Source organism: Lepidochelys kempii, chromosome 8, assembly GCF_965140285.1.
Source record: "Lepidochelys kempii isolate rLepKem1 chromosome 8, rLepKem1.hap1, whole genome shotgun sequence".
NCBI classification, from domain to species: Eukaryota; Metazoa; Chordata; order Testudines; family Cheloniidae; genus Lepidochelys; species Lepidochelys kempii.
This window is the reverse complement of record NC_136387.1, coordinates 12,253,231-12,266,558: the sequence shown is the minus strand read 5'-3', so window position 1 is coordinate 12,266,558 and position 13,328 is coordinate 12,253,231. Positions and strand designations below refer to the sequence as shown.

General features: G+C 43.6%; 1 protein-coding gene across 2 annotated transcripts; it reads left to right on the top strand.

The window, feature by feature from the left end:
- Positions 1 to 7,709: 7,709 nt before the first annotated feature.
- Positions 7,710 to 13,250, top strand: TXNDC15 (thioredoxin domain containing 15). 2 transcript variants are annotated; one of them, XM_073355522.2, is made up of 5 exons: positions 7,710 to 8,022; positions 8,609 to 9,084; positions 10,736 to 10,899; positions 11,580 to 11,710; positions 12,732 to 13,250. In XM_073355522.2, exons 1-5 carry the CDS (start codon positions 7,944 to 7,946, stop codon positions 12,926 to 12,928), a joined length of 1,047 nt encoding a protein of 348 aa, XP_073211623.1. In that variant the 5' UTR covers positions 7,710 to 7,943; the 3' UTR covers positions 12,929 to 13,250. The 2 variants fall into 2 exon arrangements, with proteins under 2 accessions (XP_073211623.1, XP_073211624.1); XM_073355523.1 differs by having other exon boundaries at positions 7,980 to 8,064.
- The last annotated feature ends 78 nt before the right edge of the window (positions 13,251 to 13,328 follow it).

The window sequence follows — 13,328 nt, the reverse complement described above, 5'->3', positions numbered from 1 at the left end:
AAATACCAAAAACCTGTGTTGCTCCTATGGTGTCAGTAATAATGGAGTAAGAGGGACTATACTTATCCAAGCAGCTGCACTTTGGGGACAGAGTGGATGTAGACAGTCTAAATACTTTACTCTGTCATAAGTACTCTAAGAACACTAAATGTGGATAGGGATGGATCATTTTAGAAACTATAGCTTGTGACTATGCAAAGGAGTATAGTGGCTCTTACTCAGAAAAGCTATCCAATGCCAGTTTTGATTGACTTAAACTGGTCTGGTTGTTCTAAGTGACCTGGCTTTCAAGGCGATTGGATATATTTAGAACAGAGTGAGTCAGACTCCAGGCAGTCTACCACATCTTACTGTATAGATCAGTTCTCAGATGCAATTCTTAGGGGAAAATGAGTGTAACTGTTAATTTTCCATAAGACCGTAAGTATACAATACAAAGTCATTCATAAATTATATCACACAACAATACTGACTTTTTAGCTGTGCTGGGAGCTACTTTACCACTCACATGGCTATTGTGTTCTCTCTGCCACATAATGAATTGAATTGCAAAGCAATCTGCTCCCTCAATATGCAGGCAGTGTATAATGCCAGGTGCAGAGTCGCTGACGACAGAACCGCATTATGATTTATTCATGCTGAGAGACTCCAGGATTATCAGTTTTTTGACACTGCTCAAAGCAATGTTTGGATGGCTGTTAAACAAGTAGGGCATCTTGGGAGAGTTTTCTAAGTGGTGACTGTCCTTTTGTTTTAAGAAAGACATTATTTACTTGGTGAGATACCAAGCTTTTCTGTGAGGCAGGGCTGTTTTTTATGCTTTTGTGCAGTATGAAGCCTAATGGAGCCCTGATGCCTGACCTGGGCCACTAGGTAGTACTGCAATACAAATAATTTCAAGTGAGTTTATGGAAATAATAAATGTTAAACATGGTGAGATGGTGGCTAGGCAGAGCCGCCTTTCACATTGAGACCAAAATTAAGAATGTTCCAAAAGCTAGCATTAAAGCTATATTGTGAGAAATAAAGGCTAGGCTTGGCTGGCTTGCTTCGTTGCTTTGCTTGTTGTTTTTACTAGGATCTCTGCCTATGGTTGAATATTGTTTTATATTTGAGAGACTGGCATAGTCTAAGCACATAGGACTGGCAGCCAGGAAGCTCCTAAATTCTAAATGTGGCTTTGGCCCAGATTCTCTCTCTGGCCTTGGAATAAGTCCGCCTCATTTACCCATCTATAAACGTGAAGTAAAATTACTTACCTACCTTGCAGGGGTGCTGGAGGGACTAATTAATTATTTTAAAGCACTTTGACGATGAAAAGCCTTGTAGAACTGCTAAGTGTTATGTCAAAACAGTTAAAAAGATTTGACTCAGATCCTTATGGTATATTATATTTACCTTGCATACCACGAAAGCCTGTTCTAATTATTGAATAAAACTTTCTGTAATGGTGAAAATGAGTTTTATTATTTAGTCCTTTGTGATGTGCATAGTAAACAATGTATAGGTTGGTGCTCTCTGTTTCAAGTATTTTCTATATTAATATTATGTTTAGATAATTAAACACACAACTACATTAAAAGAACAGTATTATAATTGTAAAATCAAGCACTCAAAAATTAGGAAGTTGCCTTTGTAATTAGACTGTCATAATGCATAAGCACAAGGGGGCTGAATTTAAAGTTGCACAAGCAATCTTAAGTGTGGCATTTCCTTACTTTTGAGTGCTTGACTTTGCAACCTTAATACAGTATTGTTCTTTTAATGTAGGTTTGTATGTGTGTAATTTTCTAAGTTTTTAAAAGAGCAAACAGAAAAAAATCAACAAATTCCATTAGGTGGTATCATATTGACATGGGTCATTAGCAGGATTGGAACTAGAGTTGTCGAAAAAACGAAATTTCCTTCCCATAGAAATAGAGATTTCTAAATTTTGTTTCATTCTGATTCAGGACTAAAAATTGAAATCTGAAAGTAGATTTTTTTTCCAAATTAAATATTCTGAAATATTTAATTTTGACCTTATTGTTTTAACTATTACATTACAATAAATTAAGTTATAATAAATCCAATCCCAGTTCTTCCCCTACACCTCATTTCTTTATCAGATCTGTCTCCTTGCCCCCCTCTGCCCAACTTAATCTCTGTCCCAGTCTCCCCCATTCCTGCTTCTCATCCAATCTCTCCTCCCTCCCTGCTCTCAGTTTCCATGTCCAGGCCCCCCACATTTCCTCCCCAATCCCAGCCCCATTTCTCTCCTCTCCCCCCCCCCCCCGCACCAACCTGCAGTCCCAGTCTTTCTACCATTTTTTGTCCCAATCTAGTCTTCTCCCCACTCCTCCTCCCATGGCTTTGTTCTCTCTGCATTCAAATCAGTCAGCTTCCTCTTTGCTGCTGCCCAGGCCCAGCAAAGATGGTGGTGGAGGGTGTCCTTGAGAGAATAGAAGAGAGTGTCTCCCTACTCAGGTGCCCAGACCTGGCATAACCCACAGCAGCCCAGAACTGCAATTGCAGGGAAAGCAGCCCCTACATAAGAATGGCTATACTGGGTCAGACCAAAGATCCATCTAGCCCAGTATCCTGTCTTCCAACAGTCACCAATGCCAGGTGCTTCGGAGGGAATGAACAGAACAGGTAATCATCAAGTGATCCATTTCCAGCTTCTGGAGATGCCCCGTATGGAATCTTTGGAGAATTTGGCTCTAAAATCAAAGTCTCTATAGAGCATATATAACGGGTGGGCAAACTATGGCCCGTGGGCTGGATCTGGCCCGTGAGCCGTTTTAAGTTGGTCCACGAACTCTCGCTGGGGAACAGGGTCTGGGACTTGCCCTGCTCTGGCGCTGCAGCTGGGGAGCAGGGTCGGGGGCTGCACCTCCCTGCTCCGTCTCCTGCGCACTCTAATGGCCCCCTCCGGCACTCCAGTGGGAGCTGCTGGGGCGGTGCCTGCGGATGGGGCAGTGTGCAGAGCCCCCTGGCTGCGCCTCTGTGTAGGAGCTGGAGAGGGGACATGCACTGCTTCCGGGAGCCACTTGAGGTAAGAGCCACTGGGAGCCTGAGCCCCTCCTGTGCCCCAACCCCCTGCCCCATCCCTGATCCCCCTCCTGCCCTCCAAACCCCTTGATTTCAGCCCAGAGCACCCTCCTGCACCCCAAATCTCTTATCCCCAGCCCCACCCCAGAGCCCCCACCCCCATCTGGCACCTGCACCCCTTCCCACACTCCTGCCATAGCCCTGATCCTCCTCCCTCCCTTCCTCCGAACCTCTTGGTGCCAGCCCAGAGCACCTGCCTACACCCCAAACTCCTCATCTCCAGCCCCACCCCAGAGCCCCCGACCCCTGCCCCAGAGCCCCCTCCCGCACCCTAAACTCCTCATTTCTGGCCCTATCCTGGATCCCGCACCCCCAACCAGAGCCCTCACTCCCTCCTGCACCTCAATCCCAATTTTGTGAGCATTCATGGCCCGCCATGCAATTTCTATTCCCAGATGTGGCCCTTGGGCCAAAAAGTTTGCCCACCCATGGTATATAAACTGATTTGTTAAAGCTTGTAACTTGGATGGATTTCAGCAGATTTTCACAGGGAATGACAAAAAGCTTATCCTTGACACTAAGGCTACCCCGTTGACGAATTTCAAGTCCCTGCTCCAAGGCGTGAGGGTGCCAAAGTTTTTCAAAGAAAAGGTTGCCAGAATTCTTTAATGTGAGCAAACCAATGTAATTTTTCCTAGCCTCATTCAGGGAAATGGCTGGACTAGTTTGGCTGAAATTTAATACTAGTAATCAGCTTGAGGCTGACACCCTGCATGCAAACTTTCAGCTCAAATGGTTTAAGCTTGGCAAAGTTATAAGCAATTGAAAACAGGGTCTTATAATTGGAATTGTTAGGCAACTTTAATAATAGCCTTGCCAAAAACATATGCATAGACTGGGGCAATATATTTATCCTGACTTGTGTAGGATATGTGCTGAGTACCAACTCCTCTCAGGGGAATATTTTGTTTGGTTCACAATACAGATTACTATCCCATTCTCTTGTTTAATGTGTGTGTAAATTCACATATACACACAGCTCCTGTCCCTTCTGTTGTGAAGGAAGAGAATTCCACTGGGATGAAATTCATACCATTTCAGCAACACATCTAAATTGTTACTTTGAGGGGTTGCAATATAAATAACTGGGGACAGACCTGATGCCAAGCAGAGCAGCAGTTATTTGAAGAAGCTGGTATCTGATGGGTGAGAGGTCAGGGCTGGAACCCACATTCAACCAGATCTGGGAAAGAAATAGCTGTCAGGCTGGAAATCACACTTTCCTTATCCAAAATTCACCAAGGTGATGATAAGGAAGAAATATGGTTTCCTGGATAATCTACTCCAGGCTGGATTCTTTACATGCTTCTCTCTTTCAGGAAGGATTACAGGATGGGAAGTGGAAAAATTCCCAAACTCAGACTGCCTACGTGAAACAAAATTAGGTAAGAGATGGTTGGTAAAATGTCTGAAAGCTATAGGAGTTGATAAAGACAAGGTCTCTTTCTATTTAATACGTTTTTTGACATCTGCATTCATTTATATGCGCACACAATCTTTTGCCTGCTTTGATATGGTGGACATAGTTCATTATTGTAATCCATATTCCTTGTCCTTATTTGTGCCTGTATTCTTGTTAACATTAATAAACAAGTTTCTTTTTTCCCACCTTGTGTATGCTGCTGATAATTTTAAGGAACAATGGAAATAGGAGTGAAGGAAAGTGTCCAAATGCTACTCTGTCACTGAAGGACTCAGGTAGCAGCTAATCCTTAGATTTCATCTTTACACTCAACCCAAATGGGGGTGACTCTCTGGCAAGAATACCACCCCTTTTCCCCCTCTCTTCCACCCCCCCTAAAAAGGAAAATTACCGAATTTCTCTTTACTGCTGGTTTGATGCTCTGCTAAAAGAGGAGTGACATGCTCAATTTGCAGCATGTGCTTGTCTGTTCCTCCTTTATAGAATTTTAAAAAGCAGGTTGTAGCTGGTGGCTCACTGTCCTTATAAACCTACCTTTGGCTGGCTTCGTGTGCTTGAATCATCCACCGTGTCTGATGAGGATGGCAAATAAATTTGTGCTAGTGCTCCACTGAAGCCAGCATTTCAGCTTTGGAAGGCCAAAGGCAACTAGGGCTTGAGTTCCCATAGCTCAAGGGGGAGGCCTGATATCTACCATGCTGGGAAGTTTGTAAACAATATTCCCTGCTACTTTCACTCATCACCGCTGGAGTCTAGCACTGTGATATTGTGCTACAATGAAGCACACTTTTGAAATAAACTGCATGTTATGTGCTCATGTACTGTATAAGCTTCCATACAATCAAAACATCTTGTCATAGCCACAGGGCCACCTCTCTCTCATTGCAGAAATTTGGACCTGATCCAATTTAAGTCCATAGTAAAATGCTTGTTGATCTCTATGGCAGCATCAGCTGACACACTCTTGGCAAGTTTTTAAGCCTCCTCATTAGCATAGCATTTGCTCTGAAACACACTAATAAACAACAGTTGAATTTTCCCTAATTATGTGTAAAAAGACTGCACAAATAAACTAATGGAACTTCCCTATTTGCATGCTAACATAGAAGTTAGAGGAGAACTTCTAGCATGGATCAAAAAGTATGCAACAGATAAGGTTTGAGTAAGAAATTGATTTAACAGTTATTTTTTGTCCATGTTGCTATGAGGATTGAATGGTCTAGTGCAGTGTTATTCAACCTTTTTGATATCCGGGACCAGCTTGCTGCCTTCATAAACTGTGTCAGGGAGATCTCGTGGACCGGCTGTCGAGAAACAGTGTTCTAGTGCTCAGAACAGATGTAGGAACTGAATTTTAGTTCTTTTTTGCCACTGCTGTAGCCTTGGGCAAATTGTTTACTCTCTAGTAGCTTTCCTATCTATAAAATGGGGATGAGAAGATTATCTACTTTAGGGATTTAGTGAGGAGTAGTTTAATGTTTGAAGAATAAAATTGTTATGGATGATAACTCATAACTCTGTTCAGAGTGGTAGCCATATTAGTCTGTGTCAGCAAAAACAAGGAGTACTTGTGGCACCTTAGAGACTAACACATTTATTTGGGCATAAGCTTTCGTGGGCTAAAACCCATTTCATCAGATGCATGGAGTGGAAAATATGGTATATATACACAGTACATGAAAAGATGGGAGTTGCCTTACCAAGTGGGGGGTCAGTGCTAATGAGACAATTAAGTTAAAGTGGAACTGGGCTATTCTCAACAGTAGAACTTTAATTGAATTTTCTCCTTAGCACTGACCCCCCACTTGGTAAGGCAACTCCCATCTTTTTATGTACTGTGTATATATATACCTGCCTACTGTATTTTCCACTCCATGCATCTGATGAAGTGGGTTTTAGCCCACGAAAGCTTATGCCCAAATAAATGTGTTAGTCTCTAAGGTGCCACAAGTACTCCTCGTTGTCCTAACTCTTGTGTTAATCAGGTTGTCTCATCTGTAAGACAGTACTGCCTCCTTTTGCTTCTGCTGTGAAGGCATAGTCCTGTATTTATATTACCAGCCTCTTGCAATGGAAATGCATTTTACAAAAAGTATGTATGTGTAGTCAATGTCTTTTTAAAAATGCAGATAGCTGTGCTTATATGCAAATAAAAGGAATTAGGCCCTCTTTAGACAACAATTACCAAAAAGCCAACACTGAATTATTTACTGAAGTTATGAAATAGACTAAACCATCCCTGAGAGGATCCCCCCACCACCACCCCTGCAAACCTAGGTTGGGTGAAAAAAGTTCACACTAAACACTAACGTTTGTTTTTTAAACTAACTGGTCACCTAATCCGGCTCATAAGATAAGAGAAGGATGCTTAAACTAATGCAAAATTAATGGACCTAAGTAGCAGACTTCCTGAGTTCTGTACCCTGACAATGCCTCTTGCTCTGGGTTTGAGCAAATCATCTAACCCAGTAGCTCTCAACCTGTCCAGACTACTGTACCTTTTTCAGGCGTCTGATCTGTATTGTGTACCCCCAAGTTTTACCTCACTTCAAAATTACTTGCTTACAAAAAATACACACCCAGCGCTCACTGTTACAGAAAAATTATCATTCTCATTTTTACCCTATAATTATAAAATAAATTGGAATATAAATATTGTACAGTCATGTCAGTGTATAGTCTATAGAGCCCTATAAACGAGTCATTGTATGAAATTTTAGTTTGCACTGACTTTGCTAGTGCTTTTTATGTAGCCGGTTGTAAAAGGAGGCCAAGGGCTGGGTGAGTTGATGTAGCGGTCTTCTAGGCTAGGGGATACATGTTCCCCCTGGTTGAGAACCACTGATCCAGCCGTTCTGCCTCCCTTTCTCCATCTGCAATATCGGAGTAACCCGCCCGCTTTACTGGTCGGGCGGTGAGGATGCGTCAAGCCACGTTTGCAAAGTGGGGGTGATGAAAAGCTGAACGGTCAACGCAACCACTACAGCCCGGCCTAGCGCCAGCCCACCTCCCCCCCCGGCCTCTGCTGGAGCACTCGGGCCGGGAGTGGCTGGCAATGGCGGGGACAGTCTGCCACCTGCTGGCGGGGATCCTGCTGAGGTCAGAGGCGCTGGGGGGGGCTGCAGGCAGGGGGGCCTGTGCGGTGGGAGACGCTGGGGCCAGAGTACCGCGGGCGCGCTGGGGAGGGATGCGGCAGGGCCCCGGGAGCGCACGCCCAGCGGCCGTTGACGGGGCCTGACTGCCTCGGATCCTTTGCCCGAACCCAAGATGGCGGCCGAGGCCACGCCGCCCAGGCCCAAGATGGCGGTTTCAGATCCGGGGCTACCGCTTTTACCCTGGTAGCGGAAGCGATTGAGGAGCCCAGCGGAAGCGGCGGTTGTCAGTGGAGACGCGGGCCGGCAGGGCTCGTTCTTTCTCCCGCCTGAGGATGCGGGCTCTCCCCTCTCCCGGCTGGAGACTCCGGCAGCTGCTCTGGGTGACCTGGCTGAGCGGGAGCCTCCTGGCAGGTGAGGGCACCGGGGAGAGGCCACCTAGCGGGCCGGCCTGAGGTAACCAGGGTGATCCGCCAGCCCGGCTCGCTCTTGCTCCCCTTCGCCACCGCCCGGGGTGTGTGTCCGAGTCCGTGCCCACCATTCCTGGGGTTGACCCAGGTTTTCGGGCCACGGTGCTGGTACCAGCTCTCTCCCGCCGCTCTGTGCCGGGGAGGAGGGTCGCACAGCGCTTCTGCCGGCCCCAGGCTGGCTCCCTTCTTGCCTGCTCCTGTACGCTGCACCGTGGCCCCCTGGGGTAAAGGGGCAGGAGGAGGGGACGGGACACGTTCGTTTTCCAGTTGCCCTCTGCTTGGATGTAGGAGCTCGTCTGTGTGGGGCTCTTCCCTGATGTCAGGTAGGGCTCCCTAAGTGTCAAAAGCGATAGACCTCTAAGAGCAGGACATATTGGCCGTGGTGGTTATCGCTCTGTTCTCCTTCCTCTGACCCTCACTTCCATGAAAACTGCTGATCCCTTCTAAAAAACAAAACAAAACAAAAACATAGCCTGAAAGAAACCAAAGCTACAGCTGAACGCAAGTGCTAAATATTGTTACTTTTATAGGAGCAGTAGCAGAGGAAAATGCTGACCCACTGTCTGAAACTGCCCTACCTCTTAGCACAGAAGGTGGTTCTGCCATTACTGGAGAGCCCCAGGAGCCAGTGCAGTACAAGACGGCAGAAATTGCTGATGCCATGCTGGGTAGTGGGATTCCTGCTGATCGGTCTGTGGTGCTGTCAGTTATTCCAGGAGAAGCAAGGGACAGACGCATGTCTGAATTTGGTATTGGCACCTGCGATGCAGGGGCAGAAGATGCTGAATGTAGTGTGGGGACTAGTCTTGCTTCTCACTTATCACAGCCTGGTTCACATGTTCACGAACAAACAGGGGACTCTAATGTAGTGCTAGAGGCTGTACCTACTTCACCAGCTGAGGAATCTAATAGCACAGACAACGTAAAAACTCCCAAAGTGAACTGTGAGGAAAGGAATATTACCGGGATCAGAAACTTCACGCTACAAATCCTGAATGTTTCGCAAGTAAGTAGGAAATCATTCTGTTTGCTACGTTCTATGTTTATTTTGATAGCTGGGTAGGTGTTACACAAATAGAGTTTTTACGCAAATGCTACATATATAATCCTTCCTGTACTTGCCCTTGTGAGTTTTGTGGCACAAAAAGGATAACTTAAAACAAATGGTCCTCTCAAGGATTGAACTCACAATCCTGGGTTTAACAGGCCAGTGCTCAAACCACTGTTTAGTGTGCTGGTCGGGGGGAGCTAGCATATAGGACAGTGCACTTTCCATATTGTTTTGAAATACAGAAATAGCAGGATATTCAATTCCACTATGTACCATGCCTATGTTCCCCAAGTCTAAAGGGCTACCTGTACCCATCGTGACTTGTGCCAGCTTCCCTGCAGCTCTTTTTTCTTTAAACCAATTTCCTTCCCTTAGGAATGCTTTGTAGCACTTGTTTCCACTAAATTCTAATTTAGGTGGCTTTACTTAAAAACAGGTTTCTTAAAGAGAGGTTAGAAAATAAAACAAAAACAGATTTCAGAGAAATACTACTATGAATTACAGCTGGTAGGAAAATGGAAACTTTTCACAAATTTTGGTTGAAATTTCATTTTTGACATTTCTGACCAGCTCTACTAAGTATGGAAAATAACGGAGACACCTTTAAAAGTCCTTCAACTGACCCATAGTGTAAAAAGCAACTTGTCTTGTTAGAATCTCATCAAGGCATTCTTGTTCCCAGGAGGCTACAGCAAGTCTCTTTCCCCTTGTTAGCTCCCAGCTTTGTCTTAAAGACTGGTTTAAGTATTTGAGATATTACATCACTCCAGACCAAACTATAGGGTAGCAGAACCAGTTTGAGTCTGGTTCATACAACAGAAGTTTCTCTCTGTTCCCCCAAATGCTGGGGAGATAAAGGGAATCAGAAGGGAGAATGGGCCTGGGCACAGTTTATTTGAATAAGTTTAGTTTACCAGGTCCTTGCTTGTTTCCTTCCTACCCTTCCACAAGCCATCCTTGTCTGTGATTCCCCAGCCTGATCAGCTCTCTGTCCTGTGATCAAATAATTTCCTTTTATACCCTTGTTCATCTCCCACTTTCTCTTCTGGCCCTTCACTTGTCTTGTTTCAGGAACAGCTCCACTACCTTTTTATCCCACAAATTGGCTTCTTGGCCTTGTTAAGGCTTGGAATTCCCCTATTAGAGAAGAAATGAAGTGGTGGATCTCCTAACTTTCCCTTCAGAGCTGTCAGTCCCACTTCCTGACAAACAGGATTCAGCTCGTACATCACACATCTGCAGCCAGGGAGTAGGGCCTCTTAGGTAAGAGAGGAAAGAAAGTAAAAAGGACATTTTTTCATAGTAATTATGTACTATACTACCAAAGTATTATTTGTCTACCAAGGAGATTTTTACATTTGAAAAATGTAGTTAGGATTAAAATCAGTCTGACTACATTTTGTTCGTTGAATGTTCATGTACTGTTGAAATACTGCTAAAAACAGACTTCTGGCTGAAATGCCAACTCAAATTTGCTTATGATGGGTACTACAGTGTTCTCCTGAAATTAATCTGTTACCAGAGTATTATGCAATGATATGTAATAGAACCCTTTAAAATATTTAATTGGTTTCTCCTTTTTAAATCAGCATGTTTTCTTTCACAGGACCTGATGGAGTTTTTAAACCCAAACAGCAGTGATTGTACATTAGTCTTGTTTTATACACCCTGGTGTCGCTTCTCTGCCAATCTGGCCCCTCATTTTAATTCTTTGCCCCGAGCATTTCCAACTCTAAACTTCCTGGCATTGGATGCATCTCAGCATAGCAGGTAACTTGCAATAAATACATTTCACCTTATAAAGCTTCACATGCTACAGTGTTAGCACTTTGTTTTTGATTCTGACAAACCTTATGCTTTTAAAATGTATTGATGAAGTAATACGTACTCCCTGAGTAAATTAGAGTTCTCTGCCCCTCTGAGTCTGCCTTTACTTCCTTTTGCTTTTCTTCAGTCAATTTTCTCCCTCACTCATCTTTTAACAATGAAGTTAATATTTTCTTAAATGTTCAAATGAACATCTTTCTCTTCAAGATGAGGGATTAATAGCACTGGCTAAAATTTGACCTAGTGTAGATTGATGCCGGGCTCTGCTAATTCACCTACATTTTGACATGCAAATTCACTTCTGGGTTTCTTTTGAGCAGAGACTGTAAAATATGCTACATCCTTTTCTCTGACCACCTCACAGTGCATCCTCAAAGGACAAGAATAAGACCCTTGTGCCCTAAAACAGGATTGAAACATGGGCCTCCAGAATGAGAGTTAATGCACTAACCTGCTGCAGAATTTTGTATTGCCTAAATTCACTAGTGAAACATTCCCTAATGCCATAAGAAAATAGTTGTGCCCTTGTTCTTGTTATTGAGTTAAATTTAATGTTAACTTAGTAAAGCAGACTTTTCCTTCTTCTATTGCGACCTCATTTCTTACCTACTTATTTCCTTCAGTTTATCAACCAGATTTGGAACTGTGGCTGTTCCTAATATCCTTCTTTTCCAAGGAGCCAAACCCATGGCCAGATTTAACCATACAGACCGAACCCTGGAAATGCTGAAAGCATTCATTTTTAATCAGACAGGTATGTAGGCTAAACTTGATGCAGAGCTATGAAGGTCAGGTATAGCCTCAAGTTGACTTCTCCCCTTTTTTTTAAGAGGCTATATTAGGGCCCCCTAGAGCCTTCCTGCTGCCAGGAACAGAGCCTTAGGAAGTTACTATTCAGTCACCATTGCACTGAGTGGAATTTCAACACAAGGTAGACGCAAACAGCCCAGCTATCTAGAGCTGGTTTGGTGGGGGGAGACTTGGAGGTCAGGTAGAGAGTGTAAGTAGGAAGATCCAGCACTTCCCCACTCCTGAAGTCCTGGATTAATTTGGAATATTGCTGGACAGTTATTAGCACTACCCTTATCCCCACATTCCAGGATGGGAAGGGATCAGACTCCTATGTCCCATTGCTGTAGGGCAGGCAACAGGTAGGGGACATGGCAGCCTCAGCTCTTATGTTGGTGGGGAGATAGGAGCACAGAGAGCCCTGAATAGTTTTCCTGTTGCTGGGAATCAGCTGTCCAGGCTCTGAACTCCATGGGCTGAGTTTACCCAGCTCCCTTCTCTTGTCCCACAGTATAATTAGCCTTCTGAGAGTAGAAGAAAGAACATGCACTAGTATTGTGACAGATTAATGGAAGGGACTGTTACATCGTTATTAACGCAGGATTATCTTTACTGTTGTTGTAGATTCCCTGACTGGTACTTTTACCAAAGATTACATTGGGAATGGGGAGAATAAAACTCTCCTAATGACACAGTACTAAGGAAATACGTATTAGGATACTTTGACAGTTTGAAAATGGAAAACTGACTTTTAGCATAGGTCACTGAAAACAGGTCTGTGCTGCTCTAATGTCTAAAACTCATGAGCAGATGCCCCGAGATATATAGTAAAATCCATGGGACTATATGAACCAGAGTTATATTAAGTCCTGTAGCACAAGCTGCTTAATTTGGAGATGAGAATACAGTTCCTACAATGAACTAATCACCATAGATTTAAAAAATGGCTATTGCTAGCAGCTTTTATCACTGGTTTCTTCTTTCAGGAATAGAAGCTAAGAATGATGTGGTGGTGACTGAGGAAGACCGAGCAGGCCCTCTACCTAGTGTCCTGACAAAAGGAATAGATTGGTTACTTTTATTCTCTTTATTGTTTCTGGTTAGTTTTATTATGTATGCTACCATTCGGACTGAGAGCATTCGCTGGCTAATACCGGGACAAGAGCAGGAGCATCAGGAATAAGTCGAGATAATGACATGAGAACATACTTCATGCCTACAGATAAAGCAGGAATTTATATGAACTGAAATTGCATAAACTTGTACAGTGAATTAGATGGCTGTAATTTATGATCTTATTAGTTAAAAATCTGTTTTGTTCATTAACTACTGTATGTGTAAAGTCAAACTGCTGGTAATTAAGTAAACCAATACAGAAAGGTTCAGCAGAAGAGTTTTTATTTATTTAGGAAGTAGTAACAGGTTTACAAATCCTTGCTATGTAAATATCAGAAAACTAATTATTATGAAGATTGTTTTTTAATAAACTGGTGTGAATCACTTTTTTTAGGAATAATGTTAATTTGTTGCAAAATTTTACTTTGAACTTGTAGTAATCAGTAGAATCATACAGTGGTACCCTG

What these genes read in the sequence shown, in the direction of transcription:
- TXNDC15 (XM_073355522.2), top strand. Translation starts at nt 7,944, where the DNA reads ATGCGGGCTCTCCCCTCTCCCGGCTGGAGACTCCGGCAGCTGCTCTGG. An exon ending in GAGCGGGAGCCTCCTGGCAG is followed by an intron (nt 8,023 to 8,608) that starts GTGAGGGCACCG and finishes TTACTTTTATAG; the next exon opens with GAGCAGTAGCAGAGGAAAAT. An exon ending in GATGCATCTCAGCATAGCAG is followed by an intron (nt 10,900 to 11,579) that starts GTAACTTGCAAT and finishes TATTTCCTTCAG; the next exon opens with TTTATCAACCAGATTTGGAA.